Source organism: Diabrotica undecimpunctata, chromosome 6 (assembly GCF_040954645.1).
Source record: "Diabrotica undecimpunctata isolate CICGRU chromosome 6, icDiaUnde3, whole genome shotgun sequence".
Taxonomy (NCBI): Eukaryota; Metazoa; Arthropoda; class Insecta; order Coleoptera; family Chrysomelidae; genus Diabrotica; species Diabrotica undecimpunctata.
The window spans coordinates 100,309,850-100,337,569 of record NC_092808.1 but is presented as its reverse complement, the minus strand read 5'-3'; the positions used below and the strand labels follow the sequence as shown (position 1 = coordinate 100,337,569).

General features: G+C 32.8%; 1 protein-coding gene across 1 annotated transcript in view; it reads left to right on the top strand.

The window, feature by feature from the left end:
- The window catches only part of LOC140442752 (protein gooseberry-like), an 82,084-nt gene that overhangs the window by 52,304 nt on the left and 2,060 nt on the right, over nt 1-27,720 (top strand). The window contains exons 3-4 of the mRNA XM_072533726.1: nt 4,632-4,746; nt 14,088-14,757. Of these exons, the coding sequence (XP_072389827.1) occupies nt 4,632-4,746; nt 14,088-14,757 (785 nt within the window). The remainder of the gene's footprint in view (nt 1-4,631; nt 4,747-14,087; nt 14,758-27,720) is intronic.

Below are 27,720 nucleotides of genomic sequence, written 5' to 3'. Positions count from 1 at the left end.
TTTCAAAGCGTAAGTACTTTCTACGTACTTACATTACAGAGTTATTTAACTAATTTTACTCTTAAATACAATTTTCCGTCGACCGTCCATTTATGATTAATTTTAACACCCTCAAGATCATTGATTAATGACCCCTATTAATGAATGATTTTCTATTAATGAACGATTTCATTATAGGCAATACAACATACATTGCTTGTTACAACATACATTGCTTGTATAAATTAATTTAACCACATTTAACGCTCTGTGATTGGCAGTTACCTGTACTGTAGGCAACCAAACATACCTATTTATATTCCCACTAAAAAATTATTTAAAATGAAGTAGTCTGCCATTGTATGTCATTATTTATCGTTAAGTAAATAAAAATTTAAACTAAGATATCTTTATTTCTGAAAAGTACGGTCGACGGAAAAGTTTTGTAACGAACTCGTGAATTAAAATGGCGATTAACAATCTCGAACAATAACGCTCTCTCAATCGTTAATCTATCTCTATCTCAATTGTTAATCGCCCTTATTAATACACTTGTTGGTTAAATAACTATTAACTAACGATAAATTTAGTACAGTAAAGTTGCTAGGTTAGAAAAATTACTAGGGTAGATTTTAAAATTGGTTGTACATACGGATTAAATTTTTATTAGTATGTTAAATATTATTTTGTTACATAATAAGTTATTGAATTTAACTAAGTTGTACTAGCATATCTACGTTTTTATTTTATTCTTTAATTATGTTTTTATTTTAATCTTGAATATTTTAATGTATGCTTCTAAAGTCAGATTACCTATAATTATTATTTTTGTAATTTTTTAATAAAAAATCCGCAAAAAAATATAAGCTCTAGTTATATCAGTCCAACCTTATACCAAATGAAAGGTAATGTTTTCTACAAAATGCAATACTAATACAGGGTATTCCAATAAAAAAATTAAAAAAAATTTTATTTGAAAATAGATTAGATAAATTTTGACATATGCATTATTTTATGTTTTGGAATATTTATTTTTTCATTAAAATATTTTAAAAAGGCCAAGATATACGGAAAAGGAACAAGCTGTTTATTTCAGCGTGTTGCTGTGGCGTTAGGAACTTCTTTGCTAACTATAAGATCCATAAGCTTTTCATCTGTGGCTAAGTACGATCCTGGCATCTGTCAGATTCGTCAATAATTACATGAAATAAATCTGTAAACATTTAATACACCATATGACATCATAATTAATAACGCACTGAAAGATAGCTCTAAAAAGAACCATACATTATTTTCGTTATAACGTTACAAAATACAACATTTTTTATGTACTCCGTAATTTAGCCGCAATAAAAGAAAGCCAGACGTTTGGCGCTCCCTGTATATAGAATCGCTAAACCAATATTTACAGATATTATAAAACATAGTATTATTTATAATAAAATATATCATACTAGTACCTACCTTAGATCCTTAGAAGAATTAGACTTGAAAAAACTAGAAAAAATAACGATCTTCCCGTTGAAAGTCAAAACGGTATTAAAAATTAGTTTTTTTAACAGATGTAATATTATTAAAGAAAGCATAACTCTTAGACAAATACTATTAACATATTAACATGACTCTAATTACTTTTTTTACTATTTTTTTAAAACCTATTTACTTAATATAATTTCTGCATATCTTTATGTATTTATAAGGAACATAAACGAGTTAGATATTTTAAACGCAATTAAAGCAAAAAACTAGTACAAGTTCCAAAGTGAAACATTACCAGTATAGTTATAATAGCTTTATAGCTTTATGGCCTGTACAGTAATAATTTTCAAACTTTCATTACTAAAGAAATTAAAAATAAATTTAATGGCCCTTTCCAATATCCAAATCCAATTAGTTTGTTGCTATTAATTTATAAGAACAGCAGTAAAGTTGAAACAACTGGATACAAAATTCTAATTTATTTCAGATGGTAAGCGCAAATCGATTATCCATGCATAATTTTTTTATTATGGAAAGCTACAAATAAAATATTCTATATTAAGAAATATTTCAATGAGGTAATCGTCCCGACACAATATCAAAACGGTATTAACCAGGGACACAATATGGATCTCTCGCATCATACGAAGGGATTCGTGGACAGATAGAATGACCAACGAATAGAGAAGTTTACCATAATTAGAAGAAATATAAAATTTAAGCTTTTTTTAAATTATAAAGAGACAAAAAGTCCAGAGGCATGTGTCCAGACAAACATCAAGAGCATGTGGAATGGAAAGAAACAAAAGTTCTTAGTCATGTAATCGATGCGAATTAAAGAACTTCTTATTGTCTGAGAACTTATAGCTAACACCAGCTATAGTGAGATCCTGTGAGGTGCACGAAACGACGTATTTCCACATCGACTTACTGAATACTCCGACCAGCGAATCAATCGGAAAGTCCTCATGTATTCAGTTGTGTAGCTCTGATAAGTTAGTTACTGCTAAGTTTTAATGTTCACTTCCATTCAGACAGGCTTGCACCGGCCAACTGCTACTTTCAAAATCTCCGCCATGAAATATAACATCCAGCAGTGGCTAGGATTATTTAAACAAAAATTTATCAGTGAACCTTGTTAAACTTTTTCTTGTATATCATCATATTGAATAAATTAATAAGAAAAAGTCTGCTACGTAATTAATTATAGAGCGTTTCATGTTATGAACGGAACGTTGCGTAGATAGGGCTACGTATTTATTAGGGACGATACAAGCGCGCTGATGCCACGACGAGCACAAGCACGATTCAGGGTTGCATTTGTATTTTATTTTGCACAGAAATGAATTAATATAAATGTTTTCCAACGTAACTGGCCAGAAGTGCCCATCAGACACAAGAGATGAAAAGTAGGGAAAATGATTTAGTTAAATAAATATTATTTACAAAAGATAATTTCACTTTATATTATTTTAATTATATTAACGACAGGTAATTGTTTTTCTGTGACAATACATGTCGTTAGAATCATGGTCGTTATAAACTAAATATGTTCCTACCTCGTACCTATAATGATAAAAAGGCTTTGTGATTGTTTAGTAGTTATTCTGATTTCACAGTTTGATGTTTATTGAAAATTAAAATTTAAAAGTTAAGCCAAGGGAATATCTTAGTGCTTATCGTGCTTAGCTTTTTCTTTAAAAATTTACCACCGACATTGAACAAATTTTTGCATTGGTTAAAAAGGACAAAGATTTAGCAAACATGTCATGCACAACAATGTGGAGAAAACTCCATGAAATAAACTTTGTTTTTTTGCAAACAATGAGTGAAGTCCAACATGATGAAAAGGCCCGATATTCTGAAAAGGAGGCATCAGTATTTGCGTGAGATAAAAAATTTTGTTCCCAAGGATACACCGTCGTTAATTTGAATTAAACTTGGGTGAATGTTGGATAAAGAGTTTCTAAAGAATGGAAGGACCTCTTGGTGACTTAGGCAGTGATGCATTTGTTAAGGTGTTGTCAATAGGTCTAAAACAGCCGACACAACGTGGCCCCGATTTGTCATAGCGCATGCGGGTAGCGAATTGGGCTTTGCGAAATGTGCCGCTTTTTGGATTTTAGCTAAAAGAAACTCAGCGGACCACTCGTATGCCCTATGAATGCAACAATTTATATGTGGGAGAAACAGCAAGATCACTTGTTTCAGGATAAACGAGCATGAAACATACATCAAAAACAGGGGCTTTAAAAAATCACAGATATGCAAACATGCATGGGACAATGAACACAGATCACAACGGAAAGATGCATTAATGATCAAGACATAAAAAAGAGAAAAATCAAAGAAGCAGCCCTCATACTACTTTATGAAGAAAAATGTATAGCAAACCCATCAGCAGAATGTAGCAGACTTCGATTGCCAATACTTAAAGACGAAGTCAACAACAAGAATATACCAATAATAGCGGATTAAGAAACTCTGAGATACATCCGTCCCTACCATTTCCAACTATTTAATAAGTAAAAAGTGGTACTTTTCGAGAAAGCAAAGTAACTCTTCTTTAGAGACTACAAAATCAGCGCCTCGACAAATGGAAAAAATTTTAAATTAAACTTCTTATAGTTTTTTTCTATCCAAAAATTCACATTCGTTACTTAGCTTTTTGTGTAAATCAACCATTTTTTGGTCCAATGTTTCAAAATTGCGAATGTGGCAGTTTCGACTGTTCATATTGTTATAATTTCAACACGTTCATATTCGTAATTAAAAAAGAGAAAGAATAAAATAATTTTAATGTTCTTCAAAAGTTGATTACAAATAATTTAATTAAAAATTGAAGTTGTAGGATAAAATGGGACAATTATGTTTAAAGAAATTTCTAACTGTATTTTTTTGAAAGTAGGTATTGCTAGAAAACTAAATTATAAATCTTATGGGAAAAGAATATTACAATCATAATTATTTTAGATGATTACATATTTTCCAAATTTATTATTATTATATGCATTACATCAAACAAACTTGCCAAGAATAAATATTAGGATGTATTCAATTTCAACTTGTTTGAAAACATTTCTGCAGTAAAAGTTATATTTTCATAAGACAAATATTAAAAAAGAGAATTTGATAAAAAATTTGTTTATTTGACGTTAGTTTTTGTTTTACAGGAAGGAATTTGCGACAAAACCTCAGCACCCTCCGTAAGCTCCATCAGCAGGCTTATACGTGGAGGAAGAAAAAGCGATTCTGATAAGAAAAATCACTCTATAGATGGAATATTAGGTAACTATCAGATTTTCATATCTCGTAAATAAATCTATGAACGTGTTTTATTTATCTGCAATTTTTAAATTTAACCCTATGCAATCAATAGCGGTTATGTTTGATCAAAACACCATATTTATGTAGAAACCTAATAATGTTCATGTTGTTTTAAAGGCTTATTCCTATAGACTAGACGATAAAAATAACTTAAATATAAAAGAATTATTAATACCTATCTCTCGTAATAAATTCATGATAATTATGGGTAGCGTACTATTTATTATTATTGTAGTATATTGACCTTCTAACTACTTCTAATGTTGGGTAGTGTAATATATATATATATATATATATATATATATATATATATATATATATATATATATATATATATATACATACAAGAATTACTGGATATTCGTGACTGTCAATATAAACTAACAACAAAGTTTATTAGGGTTGCAGTCAGAAAATTGGCCGGGATGTTAATGAAACACTCTTATGACTTTTTGTCAAGCTTTCGGAATGGTTTTATTCCTTTTTCAAGACACTGTAATAAGAAAAAGTGTAAATATTTATAAAATATCACAAATCTTCAGTGCAACTTACTAGTCGTTGAGATTATTTTTATAAAAGCATAGGCACTCAACATTAATAACATACACATAAAATATAAAATTTTATATTTGTTCTAGATCTGATCAGTGTCTATTTTGTTCTTGTGAGTTTTGTTTAATTACTAACTATTTTATACCAGCATCAATTATTACTTCATAATTTTCAAACCAAAATATTCCGAAAACGGTAGACAGTATCGAGTTTTACCAAGAGTACCTTTTTCGTGTAAAATTGAATGATGTTTAAGTTTACTTGAAATTTTGATTAATAATTATACTCTGCTGATTAATAGTTATATTGATTAATACTTAGTACGATCCGTGAAACTAGCGCCCTCTATGAGAATCAGATATAAAAACAAATTCATGGGATGTATCAGCTTCCAAAACATATTCGTATAAAATTTAATTACAATGTTGCCAGTAGTTTCGGCAAAATCGTAAAAAATGCGTAAAATTTTTTTTTTTTCAACGCCCTGTATCTTGAAAACGGATGGCGTTACAAAAATTTTTTACTAAGCAAACCCCAATTATTTTTCAGTTTTTTACCTACCCTAGAGACGGGTTACCTTTTTTTGAAACACCCTGTATATTCATCATAAATAGAGTAGGCTCTTTGGACATGCATGCTATCCATGTGACTTATTTAAAATAACAGTGATCGAAGACGATAATTGCAAATATTGAGGAAAACTTGGTGATCTAGATCATACCTTTTTTGAATGTCCTAAATTTCATCAGCATTCAAACTCACTCTATAAAAAATTAATTAAATATCATATGTAAACACCATTCAATAGTCTCTGTTAGATACAGGCTCTGTAACAATATACAGTATAATTATAGATTTTTTGGAAATATTCATAGTTCTATAAAAAACTCAGATTTATTCCGTTTGTTTATCCTTAATGTCACATTACCTTATCCGTGGTCCAGTATTTTTTGTATGGCCCCTAGACGAAAAGCGACTGATCTTCTATATTCCTTTGATTTTATCTATTAAAATAATTCGACTATGTATGTATTTGGTATTAGGGATAGCATTGTGTATTTGTCTGATTAAAGAATATTTATTGGAACCGGCTGAATGCAGAAAGTCTATGCCATCAAAAAAGTTAGGGTCATGTATTGTACTTCAATTTGGTTTGAGTTCATGGACAGTTAAATTCCTCTTTCAGATACCTTAGATATGTATTCTTGTGATATATCCTTAATAATATATTTGTAGGTATTGAAAAATATGTTCCTGTTACCAAAATAATAAGTTGGCTATATCATTAAGCAATTGAGACCATTATATTTTTAGTTGATTTTGATACAGAGCCTCATTTTAAATTATTTTTCTTATTTCCCAAGTATTATCATATTTACGTTTGTACAAAGCCAATCCTGGATAGCCGTTTATTCGTAAATGCATTGTTGCTGATTGACACCCATTCAATAAAAAGTTTTTATTTTAGGGCAATTTCAATTTTTTTGGAATTTAATATATAACTTAATCGAGACAATAAAATATTGCCTGTTATATCAATAATCAAAATCAATTTAAGAAAAACCATGTCAAATCACCGTTGAAAGTTGTATTAAGACAGATACTGACATTACATTTTATTATGGTATAATTTAGACCACACAACGTGAAGATGACTATCAAAATTGCCAACTGGGCGCAATTGTAATAGAATTCAGGGTCTGACTGGAGCTAAGAAAGAAATATTATGTACGCGATTTAAGTATTGAAAGGGTGTAAGATTAATATATTATATAACATCGTTTTAAAAAAAGTTTTACAAAAAGTATTAAAAACTTTTAATTTTAAGATATAGTTTCAAATATTTAATTAACAGACAAGACAAGAAATTAGACCTATATCAAAGTAGAGAACAAGTTGGATTCAGAGCAAACTTTGGAACCAACGATCACCTCCAAGCAATAAAACAACTCATCGAAAAATCTATAGAATATAACAAGCCCTTAGTTTTAACATTCGTAGATTTCCACAAAGCATTCGACTCAGTAGACCTCGACAGTGTTATAGAAGCACTAAACGAGAGCCGCATTGATAGCCGATATTCGGGGCTAATATGTAATATATATAAAAATGCGACAAGCTCGATACAACTACACGCTGACAGCAATCAAATAAAAATCCAAAGAAGTATCCGACAAGGTGATACGTTCTCACCTAAACTTTTCATATCAGCTCTAGAAAAAGCGATCAAAACCCCTTGAATGGGGTGACAAAGAAATAAATCTGGACGGAGAGATGCTATACCACCTAAGCTATGCAGATGATATAGTCCTGATTGCAGACGATTTGGGACAAACAAAGAAAATGTTGGAAGAACTTAGTACAGCTTGTCATAAAATAGGTTTAAAAATGAATGCAGCAAAAACAAAATATATGACGAACTTAGTACCAAGTCATCATCATCATTATGCAACCTCTTCTGTCCACTGCTGGACATAAGTCTCTCCCATTTTTCGCCACTCTTCACGGTTCTGTGCTTCTTGTTGCCATTTCTTGGATATTCGTCTAATGTCGTCCATCCAGCGTGTTGGTGGTCGTCCTCTGCTGCGTTTGCCTTCTCGTGGGTGCCAGTGAATTAGTTTTCTGGTCCATCTTGTGTATTTCAGTCTCGCTATGTGACCTGACCAATTCCATTTCAGCTTGGCTATACGTTTGATGACATCACTGATACCTGTTCTTTTCCTTAAGTCTTGATTCCTTATTTTGTCTTTTTTTGTCACGCCGAGAATTGATCTTTCCATGCGCCTTTGTGCCACTCGCATTTTTAGTGCTGTTGTTTTTGTGAGCGTAAGAGTTTCTGCTCCGTATGTCATAATAGGAAGAACGCATAGGTCAAATGTCTTCCGTTTCATAGCTATCGAGATGTTGCTCTTAAAGATGTCTCTTAGTGAACCATACGCCGCCCAAGCAAGTGTTATTCGTCGTTGAAATTCGCAGGTCTGGTTGTCCTTGTCTATTCTGATTTCATGACCAAGATATATGTACTTTTCTGTCAATTCTACCACTTCATTTTGGATGATTAGGTGTTCGCTGGGAACTAAATTTGTCATAAATTTGGTCTTACTGATGTTCATTTTTAGACCTATTGTTGAAGATATGTTTTCTAATTCTTGTACCATTTGTTGTGCTTCACCTAGATCTTCGGTAATAAGTACTATGTCGTCGGCAAAACGCAAATGATTGAGCATTTCTCACACCTCGCTTGATATGAATTTTTTTTATTTTAAACAATAAGAATAACCCTAACCTACAAGTTTAATTAGCATTTTTTCTTTAACCTAATTTTCCTAAGCTTGTTTGTAAACTAGATATCACTTGGTACATCTAGTTGAATGTTTTCTCTCTACGGAATATCAGATGTATACAAAAGGTGTAGTATTGGTCCAAGAACGCTTCCTTACGGAACCCATGCGCTTATTGCCTTTAACTCAAAGTATTCGTTTTCCATTTTAACTCTAAATATTCGCTGGTGTAGGTATGACTGCAATATTTCAACGGGTTTCATAGGAGAAAAAAGAGATGATGCCCAAAGACTCCCAACTGCATGGAAACCACAAATTATATATATATATATATATATATATATATATATAGAAAAGAAATTTAATCTTTGCAGATAAGTTAAATAGTAAACTCTTAAATATTGGGGAAATCTGCAAATTTTAGAGTTTATATATATATATATATATATATATATATATATATATATATATATATATATAATATATATATATATATATATACCCGGTATTTAGGCGGCACACGCCCTTCCGGTAGGGATCTATGGAGGAGTATCACCAAGCCGCAAGCCCTTATCTCTTGCCGTACTGCTCCACCATAGGCCGATCAGATACCAGCATATATATATATATATATATATATATATATATATATATATATAATCCTCTAAGTAATTGTCAATATGGGTAAAGCAACCATCAATGCAAGAGCAGGTGCAGGCTGTCCACAAGGAGAAGTTCTGTCACCTCTACTTTGAGCAACCTTGATAGATGATCTTTTCACAAATCTGTCCATAAAAGACTTTCACTGTCTTGGATACGCTGACAATATTGTAATCGTTGTCAATAGCAAATTGGCCCAGATGGTGTCTGGGAGAATGTAAACAGCTCTGAGTTTAATGTATAGGTCAATGCTTAAAAATAAAAATCGTCGACTTTACAAAAAGATAGCATTACATGGCCTAAAACCAGTGGTGCTATGAGGAACACAGATTTCATTTGCAAAAGAAACAAAGGAACCAGGGAAATATTTTAATCATATGCTTACATGACATAATTACATACTGAAAACCGCACAGAAAGCTAATATGTCCTTGGGTAAATCTAGTAGAAATGTAAGAATTAGGGGTCAAACCCCAAAATGACCCGATGGTTATACACAAGACTTATTAGACCAATGATAACCTATGGGTCTGTGTTCTTCTTCTTCTTTATGTCCCCTTTCCTATTGGAGTTTGGCGACTATCAACAGAAATTTTTCGATGTATAGCTATACTTATACTACAACAATAGCTATACTTATACTAATTAATAAAAATATCGAATTTTAAAATGCTACACGTTAACCCACTTCTTCTGAAAGTTAGTCAGTAGATGAAGTGTCCATTGAGATGCTATATAAAATAAACGATTTATATGTTAAAAGCACAATATCATTACATACGTCATTATCTTAATTTATTACATACATTATCTCCACGTATTAGGTATCCTTTTTTAAAACTCTAAAACACAAATGAAGATAGTTTAACGTACTTGGTGGTAACAAAGTTATTTAAAAAAAAAATTAATAACATCAAATTATCGATAAAGCTTATTATGTGTTTAACTTATAGTGAAGACAATTTTATGATGACGTGTATTTTACAAGAAAGCTTTAAATAATGGATCTTATTTATTTAATTACTTAATTGTATATATGACTTGTGAAACTGCTGTAAAAACTAGGTATTCATAACGCGTATTTGAAGGTAGTAAGTTATAAACTTAACTTACACTTATAGAACTTATTTATAAAATATCTTTACTATTGCATGACGAAAACTATAATCAGATTTCTTTCTCTTTGAAATTATAGTTAATATAGTTAAATTTGATATAAATTTAATTTTATAATTAAATTAGACAAGGAAAGAGGGGACGTCTAATCGTATGGAATTGACTGAAGCCTAAGCCGGGACACCAGAAAGATTGCCAGGTCATATTTTATTTCTTCAGTACATTCAGAATAATGGATATATAATATATCAATAAATAATTTTTTTTAATTTATAAATTGAACATTGATATAATGATCACTTTTTGAACATGATTTTTCATTACATGTTTTTTGTAGATCGATATAGTGTTTCAGTATATCAGTAAATTGACGTTGAAATCAGAAGATCTACTGAAAAATCAGTAGTCCTGGTAACCCTGCGAGAGGTAGTAATGGGCTATAGTATGGGTTTATTAAATGAGTGTTACCTGTCCTCTCTCTTTCCTTGTCTAAGGGTTGTCCATATTTTTTATTACCTAACTTTGTCAAGTATGACATCAGTTGTCAGATGTCAAGTTGTAAAGTTATCATGGTGATAATAAATGATTGCTATGCGTATTATGATATCAATGACGTTAGTCCTTTGACGTAATTCCCCGTTTCGTTTTCTATCGCTAAGAGTTATACTTAACATCGATATATCCAATTTTTGTTGTACGACTCTCTAACACATGTGGATATCGCCACTAATGATCTATATGCAGCCCAAACCAAATATAAGAAAGATTTTTTTTTTATTTTTTCTTTATCCGACTTTTTTTTCCAATTTTCCAATTCTTTTAACATAATTTTATTTTCGGACAGTGGTTAACTATGAATGTCATCGACCCCGAAACGGAAATGCTTTAAATTTTCTCAATTATTCGTTACTCCTTTAGTGGACCCATATAATTGATCATTTTTTATCTCTTCTTGAATGTTTTTCAATGCAATGTTCTCAAAAACTGTATAAAATTCGACGAAAGCTAGAATTAATATCAATTAATTAAACAGAAATGTTTGTTGTACTCGACAGCTTTTAATCTGAATTAGTTGTCTGAATCAGAAGTATGGAAAAATACTGAAAAAATGGTATGATTTTGTTAACTTATTTGTTAGGGTACTTCAAGTCCAACAACTAGAAATGAGTTTAAAATAGAATAGATTTCCCTAGGACAATAGAAGAGAAGAAAACCAATGTAACTTTGAAGTGAGTGATTGATTTATTTTGAATACAGGTTTCTCAAAGACAAATACCCATGGAGAATAATAAATAAACTGTCTTATGATACTCTTAGCTTATCTGATATCTCATCAGATCATTTGGTATATCAGATAATTTAAATTTAAAATTAGTTAATATTATTTTGTAGACTTATGTGATGTTTTCTTGAACAACAGCAAAATTTTGACGACCGTTCAAGAACTTTGTTTCATGTACGTTCACGTTACATTCGGCATACTACCCTTTAACTTTCGTTTAGACAGCGTTTTACTTAACTTGAACAGTATTTTCCCATCAGTAAACAATATATCAGCACATGTAACTGCTTTGCAAACTGCTTCAAGCACGTTGTATGAAATTGCTCACTTGTTTATAGAAACAGATTTTAAATAGTTTACTATACCCACAATAAAATATATTTTTTTAAATATTGATGTAGAAAATCACAGATATTTTATTATGTAATGAGTTTTAAATATAATTTAGTTTAGTTTCCTTACCAAAGGAAACAATCCTTCCTTTTTCAGATAAATATTTCAACAATACAATTCCGACAATACAGACAAAAGCATTAATTGTAAAAATGTAAACTAATAATTCAACAATACATCTTATTTGTGTATAAGGTGTAATTACACAGCCATATGATAAATTACGAGACCACTATGAGTTTTTAGATATTATTTTTATGGCTGCCGACGCGACGTGGGTTGACATAAATGTGTGCAAATTCGACAGTATGCCGATAAATTTAGACATTTGGTATATCAGTCTATATACAATACACGTCTATATATTGTTTGCCGTTTGGCTGATTTTCCTATAATCATACTATTAGTAGCTCGCTCGTGGGCTCGTGATCAAAGTTCGTGAAGGTCGTTCACAAACTATTTGTTTTATTTATATATGTTTATTATCACACAGTTTTATGACATATGATTTATCATATATGTATATATATATATATATATATATATATATATATATATATATATACTGTATGTATATATTAAACCTAGAGATAAAATTAATACTATTACAAGAATTATTCATATTGAACTCAACAGTCTGCCGGGTTGAATCGCGTGGAATATCATTGTACCGAGCTTTCGACATCATCTTTGATGTCTTCTTCAGAGCTTCCGAGGTCTCAGTTTCCCGAGCCCCCATACACTACTACACTGATCACTAACCAATGCATTACTCTCTCTGGGAAGAGAGGACGGTTCATTTATACCATCGATGGTGACGTGGTTTGGGTGTAGGTTGGCGTGAGGGTTAGCATGTGGATTTGTGTACGGGTTGGAGCGAACATTTCTGATAGTAGGATTTTGATTGTCGTGTAAAGCAGACGATATTTTCTTTATGAGAGGTCTCCATGTCGAAGGTAACCGTATGCAGTAATCTCTTTTATTGAGACAATTTGGCCTTTTTCAATTTCTATGGCTTCTCGCATAATTCTTGGTTTATAAAAGCAGAGGGGGGCTATGGTTCTGGAGTTTTCAAAATCAATGAAGATTTTGTGGAAAAAGTGACCTGTATAAAGATGGTGTTGACCTAGAGCTAAAATTGAATCGGAATTAGGAACAGAAATGGAATGTTCATAAATCCTATATTGGATTCTACGATTTGTTTGGCCTATATGGGATTAAGGGCACTGTACACAAGGAATTTCATAAACTCCGTGTTGCTAATTTGGACTGTTGTCTTTGATTGATCGGACAAGAGATGAAAGTTTTTATTGGGGGTTAAATATTATCTTTATTTCTTTTGATTTAAAATTACTATCGATTTTTACAAAACTTGTCCGATCATTCAAAGAGGACATTTCAAATAAACAACAGAGAAATTAATGAAATTCCTTGTGCAGACTGCCCCCGATTCTATGTAGGCCAAACAAATCGTAGAATCTAAAATAGTATTATGAACATTCCATTTCTTTTTCTGTTATTCTTATTTTTCTAAAAAATATCCTATCGAGATAAAAAATCTCCTATGTCCTAAGGTGGACCAACAAATACACTTTCACAAAATTTTATTGCAATCGGTATATACATATATATATATATATATATATATGTATATATATATATATATATATATATATATATATATATAAAAGACTTTTTTAGAAATGGTACAGTACATGTTCTTATTATTATTAGAACAACGTTAAACTATTTGTTAAACAAATATTTAAAAAATTGGAAAACGACCAATCTACGTACCATTTAGGGACCATTTACCTTAGAACAATGATTCATCGAAATTATATCATAATTCAACTCGGATTTAGCATCACTTGATTTTTGTTATACTTGTCCATCAAAAATAACTTGTCAACGTGGTTGTAGATTGTGTAAGATTCAAACATTATATTTCTTTATTTATTTCCGATACTAATATCATACTGAACATTGCTGTATCATCTTTTTTTTGTTTATTACAGGGCCTAATTCTTCTTGCGAAGACAGTGACACGGAATCTGAACCTGGAATCCCTCTAAAACGCAAACAACGTAGATCTCGTACAACATTTACTGGTGAACAATTGGAAGCGTTAGAACGGGCTTTCAGCCGCACTCAATACCCAGATGTATATACAAGAGAGGAACTAGCTCAAAAAACTAAACTTACTGAGGCAAGGGTGCAAGTTTGGTTCTCCAACCGACGAGCCCGACTAAGAAAACAACTAAATTCACAACAGCTTAATGCTTTCAGTGCAATATCTTTACAGTCTGCTTTCCCAGGAGTTCAGCAACACTATCCCGAAACAAACTTTAACCAAAGTTCTTGGGCTCAGCAATCTTATGTACCTTCTGCTATAAGTTCAACTTCTCTCCCAAGTTCTCTTCCTACTGGTAATATCAGTAATACAAGTACCAGTTCTGCAAGTACAACTACACCCTCGCAGAGTACGTTATACAATTCCTATAGCAACGGAAGTCATCTGGAACAGAGTGCTGTGTTGAACTGTAGTAACCAGTTTGGATACAATACATCCCAAGTATCACCCAGCCATCATAGCATATCTCCTCAACAAAGTGCTGTATGGTCACGTCATCCTCAGAGTAACAAAATGACTGAAAATATCTCACCATCTTGGCACGAGAATTATAGGTAAGCTACATACTTATTACTCTATGGTTTTACTTTCTCAGGTATTGAGACATCAAAGTTTTTGAGTGTTTACTATTTTGTCTATAGATTCTGCAGTGCTTTTATAGTAGGTAATGCAGTTATTTCGTTATAACTGTTTAAATATCTTGTATTATTTATACTGCTCTTCCCATTTTTAAGAAAACAGTGAAAAGAAAAGAATAGAGAAAATATCTTAAATTAACGTAGGTATCTGGAAAAAAAGAAAAAATGTATTTTGTAATACATCTTACGTAATTTGTGAATTTACTATGTTAATACCCATTTTTATAACCTTTTACAACTTTTTAATAAGTATTAATGTAAAAAAACATTAATTTAACGATCTTATGAGATCAACCTCAATTAGATAAAAAAACATTCATGTTTCTGTGTAAAACAACCTGCCGACGATAATCATGATTAACGAAGACAGAAAATTCTTAGTCGAGCTTTATTCTTAAGCCTAATTTCATCACCTTTATTTTTATCTAACTACGGGGTAGAGGTGAGACCAGTTATTTTTTATTAGTATATTTAAACGTTAATTTGCCTCCAGATGTCATTTCTGTTACCGTTTATTTATAACATGTATTTAAGATAAAATAAATACATAAAATGAACAAAAATTTCGCTCACTCTCGTATCACTTAAGCTTAGATATAACAATAAATAATTGAAATAACAGTGAGAATGTGAAAATGTCCCTTTCTTTAGACATCTCTGTATGGCGTCAGTTGTTCACACCAAAATATTTACAAATAACAGTCATACACAAATAATTTGCGCAATTTTTTTTTATTGTTACATTACATGTTTAGAATCTACTCTATACGCAGAGTAATAAGTAAATTAACATGAGCTAGATACCATCCAGTGACGGTATTTTTTAAGTATTATTGTGGTATGTCTTCTGGTCATACTCTCTTCAGTCTTCTTTCGGATAGTGGTTGGGTGAATATATTATTTATCAGTTCGTTGTTGTAATCAGTGGTGCGATTTTTATATTTTATTGAATGATTCTTTATCATGTCCTTAAGTACTGGGATGTCCAGATCATTGTGAAAAGTTTGGTTAGATAATTGGTATGAGTATAGCTTTGTACAGAAGTAGTTTATTTTCAAGAGATAACTGAGACCTTTTGTTAAATAGCCAGTTCATATTTTTTAGTTTAAGGTCTAGTTGTTTCCGTTTAGTTTTATTGTGCGTTTTTCATGTAAATTTTTCATCCAGATGTAATTGCAAGTATTTCACAATGGATTTTATGGGAATGGGAGTATTATTAATAGAAACTTGTGGACATGTAGATTTTCTTGTTGTAAAAGTTATCTGTACTGCTATACTGGCATTAACATTGATCTTCTATCGCTTAAGCCAGTTTTTTAATAGGTCTAAATGATTTTGTACTTTTTGTGATGCTACATTAGGGTCGATAGCCACTGGCAAGATTCCCGTGTCATCGGCAAAAGTAGCTAAGAACGTATCATTACTGGTTGGAACGTCTGTAAATATCAGATACAGAAATGGCCCCAGAACGCTACCCTATGGTACGCCAGATTGTATGATGTGGTAATTTGAGTAGCCGTCCGTCTTCAATTGTAACTTGGAAGTAACGGTCAGTAAAATACGATTTTAATATATAGTGTACCGTTTTTAAATAAAACGAGCGATTCTAATTTATATAAATATCTTAATTTATAAGTTTATAGATAATATATTAACAACTAACCTTAACTCTAAAAGCGCTGCTTATATATACAAGTTATTATGTACTAGAATATTCTGGAATAGTTCACCTCTATTCACTTCCACTGAAAAGGGTTGACTCGAAGTTTCGCCCGTGGCCGAAGCGGAAGGGAACACCAAATCGGCTAAAGAATGATTTAACAAGTACCTCTGCAACGGTAGCAGCTTGTTGATTTGGTATCGCATAGGCCTCAGTCCATTTCGTTAAATGATCCATAGCTACCAGGATATATTTATTTCCATCATTCGTCTCTGGAAGTGGACCTGCAATGTCGATTGCTACTCTTTCCATAGGACTCCCAACATTGTACTGTTTCATGGGTGCCCTCTTTTTACCAACTGGACCATTACTGGTTGCACACAGTTCACATCTCCTTCACCATCTTATTACATTATCTTTACAATTCACCCAATAGAACCGTTCTCGAACCTTTTGCAGAGTCTTCGTAATACAAAAGTTTCCACCTGATGCACCGTCATGCAACTGACGCAATACTTCTGACACTTTACTTTTAGGTACAATCAACTGAAGCTTAGATTCTGTACTATCATCGTTCTCTAAGGTTCAATACAGAGGATTATCTTTTAGCACTAGGCAATTCCATTGGCTCCAGTAGGACTTGACTTCTGGAGTACATGCACAATGTCTTGCCAAGTAGGTCTCTCACTTCGATGCATCCAATCCAATACTCTTTTTATACATGGATCATGGATTATGGCGTCTTGTAGCTATTAAGGCTTGCCATTAATCATTAATGATGGTGGTTCGTCTCAAGGGGCAAAGTCGTTCTTCTAATTTAAGACAGTGATTACAATTTGCACTGCATGGCCGTCTTAACTGATAATCAGCATTTAAATGACTTTTTCCAGCTTGGTGTACGATCTGTTCTACTAGTTTTCTGTCTGTTTTATTATTTTCTTGCAATTTACGGCAAATATGACCTACGTCGCCACCATTCCAACATCTGGTTTCGCGTCTCTTCGGCATCTTGTTACGAACTACTTTCCGTACGATTTCCTCCAGACGTTTATCGTTTTGTTCAACGCTCTCTTTAGAGGTTCGTACTCGATAGCTCCGTGAAGCTTGACTATCTGTTTCATGTTCCAAGGCAATGGCGAGCGCTTCATCTAAAACTTTCGGTCTAGATAGTCGTACAGCTTTCTGTAGTTCACTGTCTTTCAAGCCATTGACAAAGGTATCTACAGCAATCTCTTCCAAAATGCTGTCTGACACCTACGGATAAGCCAACCGCACTATACGAGCAACATCTGCTTTAAACTCTTGCACATTTTCACTTGCTCGTTGAATTCTACTTCTTAGTTGAGCCTTGTAGACTTGTTATAGATGTGCATCTCCTTAACGTTTGTCTGGTGGAGTACACTAGGTCTGGTAACATTTTTCTTGACCCTTAGGAATCGATCTTAGGATATTCGCAGCATCACCTCGTAAAGCAGCAGTCAAGAAAACAGCCTTTTCTTGTTCTGTCCAATGATTGGTTGTCGCAATAGCTTCAAATTGTCTAAGGTATATGGACCAAGAAGACTTTCCATCAAATGGTGGCAATTTGAATCTCATATTATGTGTCGTTTCGTCTCTAGGTGATTCTTCTTTCACTATAGCATCTAATACGACTGCATTAACTGGTGGTAGCACTTTCGTATTGGTTATCATGGTCTCTAATTGTTTGATCTTCTCTTCTACCTTATCGAATGTTCTAGAAACTTCTTCGAATTTCTCATTGTTCTGACTACATACTTCTTTAATTATTTAAGAAGTCTCGTCGAATCTTCTAGAAACATTTTCAAATTTCTCGTCAATAATTTGAGTCGTTTCATCGAATCTTTTAGAAACGTTCTCGAATCTATCATCATTTTCTCTTAGAAGTTGCTTCGATCATTTGAGAAACATTTCCAAATTTATCATCAATTATCATAAAAACATTTTCAAATTTCTCGTCGTTTTATCTAGCGCTTCTATAATAATTTTAAATGTTTTATCGAATCTTTTAGCAACATTTTTATCATTATTTCTAGAACTTTCTTCGATCTTCGTTAAAACTGCTTCTTCTGTTGATTGAAAATGGAATGTATCTGAGTCATCTCCATTCTTGTTCAGTCGTTCTTATAGGATCTTCTTGGACCGATGCAGTCTTCATCGTGTTGTTCTAGATGCTTATGCAACTGTTTTAATGACAGTTCTGCAAGCCGCATCTTTGGTCAGACACACACATACTTTTTGAGTGTTCTTTTTTTTTTACAAAGATCACTATCAAACTATGCGAATGTTCCCGACGAGCAATAATTTTCAAAAGTTCAAAAGTCTTTTTAAAAAGTCATTGCTAAATTTATTTTTAAATCTCAAACCGTGACACCACTTTACCGCTCACTCATAAAAGCGCTGCTTATATATAGAGTTTATTATGTACTAGAATATTCTCGAATAGTCCACCTCTATTCACTTACACTATCGCTTCGATTCCATCCCGATCGATACATCCGGAATGTTCTCGAAGGCTTGATACATCATCGTCGTCTCGAGATGCAACCGTTATTTATGGGCTACGTCGAAATAAGAAAGTTCGGTACAATAGTTTGGTCTGTTAGGTAATTTTAGTTTGCAGAGGAGACTTAATGCTATACTCTATCAAATGTCTGCTGTATATCGGGAAACACTCCTGTACAAAACTTTTTCTCTTCTAGAGTTATTTTAATTATATTTAATATTCTGTGGCATTGTTAGATGGTTGAGTATTTACGTCTAAATCAATTTCGGTTCAATTTTATGGTACCGGTGTGTGGTACTAGTTTAACAAATGTTAACATGTTTTCGCTAATAACTGGTTTTCAATGCATAATTCATAAAATACCTCGTCGGCATAGTCGTTTGTGTATGAGATTACTAAGAAATTTACAAATTCTTTATCAAATATTAAAAAAAAATAGTCAATAAGTTTGTTAGCACGGACAGGTACTAAAAGTTAATTATTTTTTGCGAATGGAAAATTCCGCACATCTTAGGGAATATCTTACCATACTATAACATCATTTACATCTACTGGATATGAAAGTGGAATCTTGGTCCTGATCCAGGCAAATAGCAGAGTTCTGACACGGTGGTAGTTTATCAACACCTAAACAAACATTTTCCAAAGAAATAACAAATAAATCTTACTTTTTACCTTCATCTTCGTAATTGCTAATATCTTCTCACTATCAAACACATTTAATAAAGACATCAAAATCAATATTATTACTAGTCAATCAGAGCAGCTAACAGTTCCTCTTCAGTTAATTCCTGAATATTTTTGTAATTTAGCTTACGTTTTGTTAACCTTCATCATCATTCTCCGCTATATAAAAAAAAGAGAAATACAAAAATAGGATACCGATATACGTTTTCGTCGCTTTAATGCTTTCAATATATATTCACACAAATAAGTTTATGTCAAATTAGTGTCAAAACAGTACTGATTCTTATATGCAGTGTGTTGTCTGCCCCGATTGGGAAAATGCGCACTTCCTATAGAACTTCTGCGGCCCCTATCGGAGTCACGCGCACTTAAAGTGTTAAGAAACATAAGAGACTGGTGTAACATCGAAGACGTAGTCACTATATTTCTATGAGCGGAAACGGCACTCCACAAATGATTTGAAAAATACAGACGATCATCAATATACGGCTAAGCACAAGTCACAAAAAGAAGAAGTAGCAATAAAGAAGACTTCTATTCTTACCATATTATGAATACCACCGGTGGTAAAGTGAGTAAACTATTATTTTTTCATTTCATTATAGTTTTATCTCGAAGCTTAAGTCACGAACGGCAAAAATATCGTCGTTATTATTTAAAACATAAATTCAACTTTAAAACTGTAATACAATTTTTTTGATTTATTAAGAATAACGTCAAAAAAGTAACAGGTGGCTGCCCAGCTCTGACGAGTGTAAGTAAATAAAACATACAGCAGCGAAGTCTCCTGCAACACATTCATTAAATAATTAATGTGAAATTATTAAACAATCCCAGGGCTTCAATGAAGTTAAATAACACGTCGTAAGGCCTTCATTAGTTTCGAACCCGACCGAATTAATCGCTTACAGATATTATTCAGATGTGGCTCGAAAGTACCAATTATACAATCGCAGTGGCCGTTTCCGATGATACCACTACACAATTCCTCCTCACACTTCTCCTGGTCAACTAGGCAGAAGGCTTGTCATTGGAAATAAATTCTAGATGGGTACTACCACGGTACGCAATCATTGGAGGCTTATACAGAAATCGTGCTAAATAAAATTATACGGTGTTGTTTAATACGTTTTGGTACCGCTCTTTATTTACGATCCAAATTTTACTACTGGAAACAATTAATTAATGTTTAAATAGTCTGGTAAACTACTTTTGGTCTTTTTTAAAAAACCGTGGTCGTAAATGTTAAGAGAGGAAGTGGTTAAAAATGTGCTTTATATTTTAAACTTCAAAATGCATGTATTTAGAATGAAATACAAAAAAGCGTCCGAAGCATCTTTTCACGTAGATATACGGTGACCATATGTATTTTGGCCCACTGTGCAAGGTTGCATCTGAACAAGCATTCAAATAATGACAAAAAAGGGACATTTGCATACCACACTATTAGGCATATGCACAGTTTTAGATCATTAGATTGTACTTCCAAATTGATTTCCAATTTATTGAGTTTAAATTTTGTTCTGCTCGAACTAAAAGTGAAGCCATCGTGAAAAATATTTTGGGCAGAGAATCGCAGTTACAGCTGGAAGTTGATATGCAGAAAGCAAATTTTCTTAGCATCATTATTGATTCTTCAAATCACAAGGATACAAAACTAGTACCTTTACTAGTAAGATACTTTGACAGCAAAACCGGCATTCAAATAAAATTATTATAGTTAGTGGATTTACCAGGTGAGACATCCGATCAATTACATGATTATGTATTAAATATTTGTCAAAAATATCATATTGTTAACAAGATTGTTGGACTAACAGCAGATAACACAAACAGTAATTTTGGTGGAAGGAAAAGACAGGGAACTAATAATTTATTCACTAAATTGAGTAATTCTTGCGGGAGACCTTTAATCGGTATTGGATGTGTTGCACACATATAAAGCAATTTTATTCAACGTGCTACTGATGTTTTATATATATATATATATATATATATATATATATATATATATATATATATATATATATATATATATATATATATATATAACGAGTTTATTACAGCTGCCGCCGTTTCTCGCAACCTAGCTTCCAACGCTTGCGATCGTTCCAGTCATCTACTTGTAGACCCCTATCTTCCATTGCACCTTTTACTTCTTGTCTCCACGATCTTCTTGGTCTTCCCTTTTTCCTGCGCTTGGTGGGGATCCACTGTAACATTCTCTTTGGCCATCGTTGATCATTCATCCTTTCTACATGGCCATACCATTTCAGCCTTTTGCATTCTATAGTTTCCAGGACGTCAATGTCTATGCCCATACGCTCTCTGATTTCAGTATTCCTTACACTATCTCTTCTAGTGAGTTGGCAACATCTTGTCCAATAATTCATTTTCATTGCTTTTATTTTGGATGCGTCATTTTTATTTATTACCCAAAGCTCTGAACAATATGTAGCAATGCTTTCTATGATACTTTTGTACATTCTAATTTTTGTGTTTCGGGTGATGTGGTTATTCCAAAGTATACTATTCAGTTGACGTATTGCTGAATTTCCTTGACCAATTCTAGTAGCTATTTCTTTTGTATTCCGACCATTGTTTGTAATGTTTACACCGAGATATTTATAGCTATCAGTATTTTGAATTTGTTTGTTTCCTAGTTCTAAGTGCTTTCCTTCACCTCCCACTACTACGTACTCTGTTTTTGATGGATTAATTGATAAGCCCCACTTAGTATATTCTTCATCTATTTTTCGTAACATGTATTGGATATCATCTTGATCTTCTGCAAGTATTACTTGGTCATCAGCAAAATGCAAGCTGTACAGTGTATGGTCTCCAATTTTAACACCCATAGGTTCACATTTTCTTTTCCAAATATCCAAAACCCCCTCCAAATAAATCTTAAAGAGTGTAGGTGCAATGCAGCAGCCTTGGCGAAGTCCTTTTGTCACTTTTATCTTTTTTGTCACTTTTTGTCCAATCTTTATTACACTCGTCATATCATCGTACAACTCCCTTACAGCATTAATGTAAATCGGCGGAATATTCTTGTCTTCTAGCACCTGCCATAGCTTGGCTAATGGGACACTGTCATACGCTTTTTGAAGATCAATAAATACCATGTGTGTCTCCATATTATGTTCCAAACGCTTTTCTATTGTTTGTTTTAGGCAGAACACTTTGTCTATACAAGAACGACCAGTACGAAAGCCACTCTGATCTTCAGCGTCTTCCCAGCAATCTTCAATTCGGCTTTTAATGATCTTCCCGTAGACTCTAGAGATTGAGTTAGTTACACTAAGCCCTCGGTAGTTCTTACAATATTTTCTGTCGCCTTTTTATTTTTGTATAGATTGCTGATATATGCAGTTTTCTATTCTGGGGGTAGCTCTTCTCCTCTCAAGAATAAATTAAAAGTATAAGCCAATAGCTGAAATAGTTTGCCAGGGCCATACTTAATCAGTTCAATGGGTACTCCCCCCGGTCCTGGAGCCTTTCCATTTTTCACAGCGTTGGCGTGTTTTTTAATTTCTTCTGGTGTTATTTCGGTTTCTTCGTTGTAGGAAATGCTACTGATGTTTTACCAATTGATATTGGTTAAAAATATTATATAAAAAATAAAAAAATTTATATTGAAGTAATAACAGTGAAAATTTATAAACATTTCTATATTTACACTGTTAGAGTTGATAACCCGGAATGGAACGAACAAAGTCATTTTGTGAATCGGTTGATTATGAATACAGAAAAATGTTATCATTTTTGAAAACACGATTTCTGAACATGATGCCTGCAATTGAACAGATTTTACAAATGTTTGAACCGCTTAAAGCCTTTTTTCTATCATCTGAGAATTCTCCCACAATTTTAAGACAATTTTTTAATGATCCCATTGCAGAGATATGGATATGGCTCGTTCATAATGTGGCGTCGCAGTTTCATGAAGCTATTCTAAAAGTAGGTGATAAAACAAATGCGACAGATGCTGACCAAGAATACTTTACTTAAAAACAAGTTAGAACATCGGTTGGACGCATTATTTTTGCCACTTAAAGTGATTGAATGTCTTGGTTAACTTAAAGACGTGGAAGCCGCTACTGAAAACGTCACTTCTTCACAAGTGAAACATTTTTACACAAAATGTGTAACCTGCCTAGAAAATTGGAGTCCAAATCTACATGAATTTAAACTATTCAAATGATTAGATCTTAGAAGTGAAATAACATGGAAAGATATTTGTTATTCTCTCAAAGCGTTTAAATTGTATATCAAGGCAACTATTTTAACTGAAGATCAACTCTTTGACAAACTGGGAATTTTGAAAGACGAGGCTACAACTGAAAAAATTGGTGAGTGGAACAGACAAGAAAAAAATAGTGAATATCGATGACTTGGAAGTTTTTAAATGTGTAGATCAATATTAAAACTGAAAAAATTTACAAGTATTATGTGAAATTATTTTTTGTCTTCCGGGTACTAGTGCAGCTATCGGGCGTTTATTTTCTATAATAAATAATTATTGGACGTCGCAAAAGTCACAATGTCCATTTCCACTCTCAAGGCGGCGATGCAGGTGTATGTAAATTTTGATGAGACTTGTACTGAAATGTTTCAATTGCTTCAGTCGAAGCCGGACCTTTCTAACCGGTTATGATTGTCCAATAAAAAGATTCATTTTTTGTTTTTACTACATTTTTGTATTTTTGTACATTTTTTTTCAAAAAATATATAGAGTATATATATAGATATACTTAGAGTAAACATAGCGTTGAGAAAAGAGAAATCTATATAAAATATGAAGAAAATATGTCTGTATACATATTTTTAAAACTACACTTTTTCCTAAAAGGAAGCTGAAGTATATTTAGCAAAAGCTAATATAAAGGCGTAGAAAATCATAACGAGGTTATTACCAAAAATGGTAGGTAAAAAAAAGATGTATACACTAGCCAAACATAAAGCAGACAGTGCATAGCATTTAATATTAAATTCGATGTGTCCGACATGAAAATAAAAAAAGTAAAGTTCTTGTAACCTTCTGACTCAGCTCTAGTGTTAGGATTTTTAGATCGCGCAAGCGTCCAAGAGATCGACGGCTTTACGTGCCGCCCAAAGAACAATGGCGGCTTAGTTAAATTAGAAATTGAATTAACACAATCACTGTGCTACCGCCGCCACTACATGAAAATAGAAAACACTGGTGTGCGACAAATATGTCAAAAGACGATCAGTAAAGTACATTAACAGTTTATAAAATCACGAATTTGATCATGATCATCATTCTGCGTGGGTTCTAGCCTCCTCAAGAATTTTTCTTCGGTCGTCCCTATCCATCGCCATCCTCCGCCAAACACGTATTCCCATATTTCTCATGTCTTCATCGATGTGATCAAGGAACCTTGTTCTGGGTCTTTCTCTTCATCACTGACCAATGGGTCTATCAAGGAGCGTTTTTCTAGCTGGGTTATTTTGTTTCATCCGCATTCCCTATTCACCTCAGACGTCCTATCTTAATATGTTTTACGATATCTGGTTCCTGGTATATTCTATAAAGTTTGAAGTTGTATCGTCTTCTTCACACTACATTGTTATTCAGCGCTCCATAGATTCGTCTTAGTACTTTTCTTTCGAAACATCCTGAAACATTACTTTTTGTTAGAGTCCAGGTCTGTCTCTGAACTATATGTTAGGACTGGGCGTATTATTCTTTTATAAGTTTAACTTTTGTATTTATCCATATAATTGAGGATTTGAGAAGGAGACTGAGAACAAAATAGCATCTGTTGGTCGTGCAAGTTCTGCGGTTTATCTCTGTGGTAGTGTTATTGACGAATGTGATAGAACACCAGTAAAATTAACAGACACACTAGCAGATCATTATATTGATGCTACTAAATTGTGCTATGGCAGTTTCAATAATAACGAAATTAGAAATACTAATAGCTTATTTAACAAGAGTAGTGAAACCTGCGAATTCTTACACAATATAAAAATAAGCGAGATTTATTGTGAATATTAGCTAGAATGTGTTGTTGGTTTGACGGAACAGTCATCGATCGATCAAAGACAGTGAAAATGATTTTGTAGTTTTAATAAATTAATTAAAATATTAACGACGTTGTTTTTCAGCTTTCACATTTTTCGTGTAATCAGAATAACCAACAGGTACTATGGTAACGGTATGACCGAAGTGGCTTTGAACATGCTGAAGATATTTGTCCAAAATACGCCTTCCATTGCGTCATCACCTGTCGTTTATCAACTGTCGTCGCGTCTATATATTAAGTTAACGATGGTATATAATGGACATATATGGGTGCATATTCGTATGTTCCAGGTTTGAAATCGCTCGAAGATGGTGTTTCGTAGAGGAGCATTGATCTTTTTTTGTAGAGAATTTCACGATTTATAAACTTTCTCTTGTCCATTTTTATGATAGCCCACACCGGTTTAGAGATACGCACAAAAACAAACATTTTTGACTTTTGATCTCGGATAAAAGACAACGGACAAGCGGAATCCATGGGAACTTTTGACATAGCATTTGTAATCAATTATTAACAACCTGTAGCAAAATCTAGCTCGACTATTATTTTGTGGGTTATAAATTAAAAATACAATACATTTTAACATTACTTTTAATAAATTGGGGTAGTTGTTAAAATCAATGTAATAAGTAATAAAAAAACTTTTTCTGCGTATTAGAAATTTGCTGAAAAGGAAACATAAATTTACATTGTTAATAAAAAATGTCCTAATAAATGTCAAAATTATGTACAGTAAACCTCCTAACAAATAATTCAATACAGGTTACCGCCTATGCCGATGAAATCAGCGGCAGAAATATATTTAAAATTAAAAATCGAGGCAAAAGAGACCGGACTAGAAATAAATATTCAAAAGACGAAAAAGCTAACACAGGCAAGAGCTAGGAGAATATAAAGCACAGCTGAATTAGAGAACAATATTGAAACTGTAGAAAGTTTCACATATTTGGGAGTTGCATTAAATAGGGATGAAACAGAAAAACCAGAAATTCAAAAAAGAATAGTAAAGACAAACAAAGCTTATTTTTCACTCGCCCATGTGTTCCGCTTCCAAAACACACTTGAAAATCTAAAATCAAGGTTTACAAAACTATTAGCAGATCAATAGTATGTTATGAATGCGAAATATGGGTGATGACAAAAGACAAACATAAAGCTAGTAGTCTTCGAAAGAAAATTCGTAAGGAAGATATTTGGACCGTTTGTGAAAACGGCGAATAGAGATCCAGATAGAACCATGAACTTTACAACTGTTCAAAGAGGCACCGATCTCAGAATTCGTTAAATTTCATAAACTTATCTGATGCTGGTCATGAAGTGAGGATAGAGACCGATTCATTGTCAGAAAGAGCCCTAGGTACTAAAATATAGGGCGTAAGACCAAAAGGAAGGCCACGGAAAAAATGGGAGAATGAAGTGGCAGCGGACGCGCAAAATTTGCTAGACGTGACAACCTGGAGAAGTTTGGCGTGAGACCGGCAAGGTTGGAGCCATAGTTTGGAGAAAGCCAGCACTCGATTTGGTCTGTAGTGCCATGCACGAGAGACTAGATGATAATTAAGAATTGTACTTATACAAAGGTTTCTTTAAATTTATATATGCCATATAACGTCTTAAGTTACAAGTAAAAAAAATGCGAAATGTATAATGGATGGAATTTTTTTCCAAGAGTAATAAAAATTAATGAAACAGAACTTTCAGATACTTTCAGATACATTTAATTTTAAGTCAGTAATATGTCAATAATATGATCTATGGCAAATGGACAGTTCGAACCGAACTCAAACTTCTCCGTACACTCACAGAACTTTGGGATACCCTTTCAATACAAAAATATAGGAGTACGACCATCAATTCAATATAAATCAAGGATCACTCGAAGAGTGGTAGGTTTTGTGGTCATCCACTTATTGAAGACGTTTTGCTTTCTAATCAGAAAGCATCATCAGTTCTGT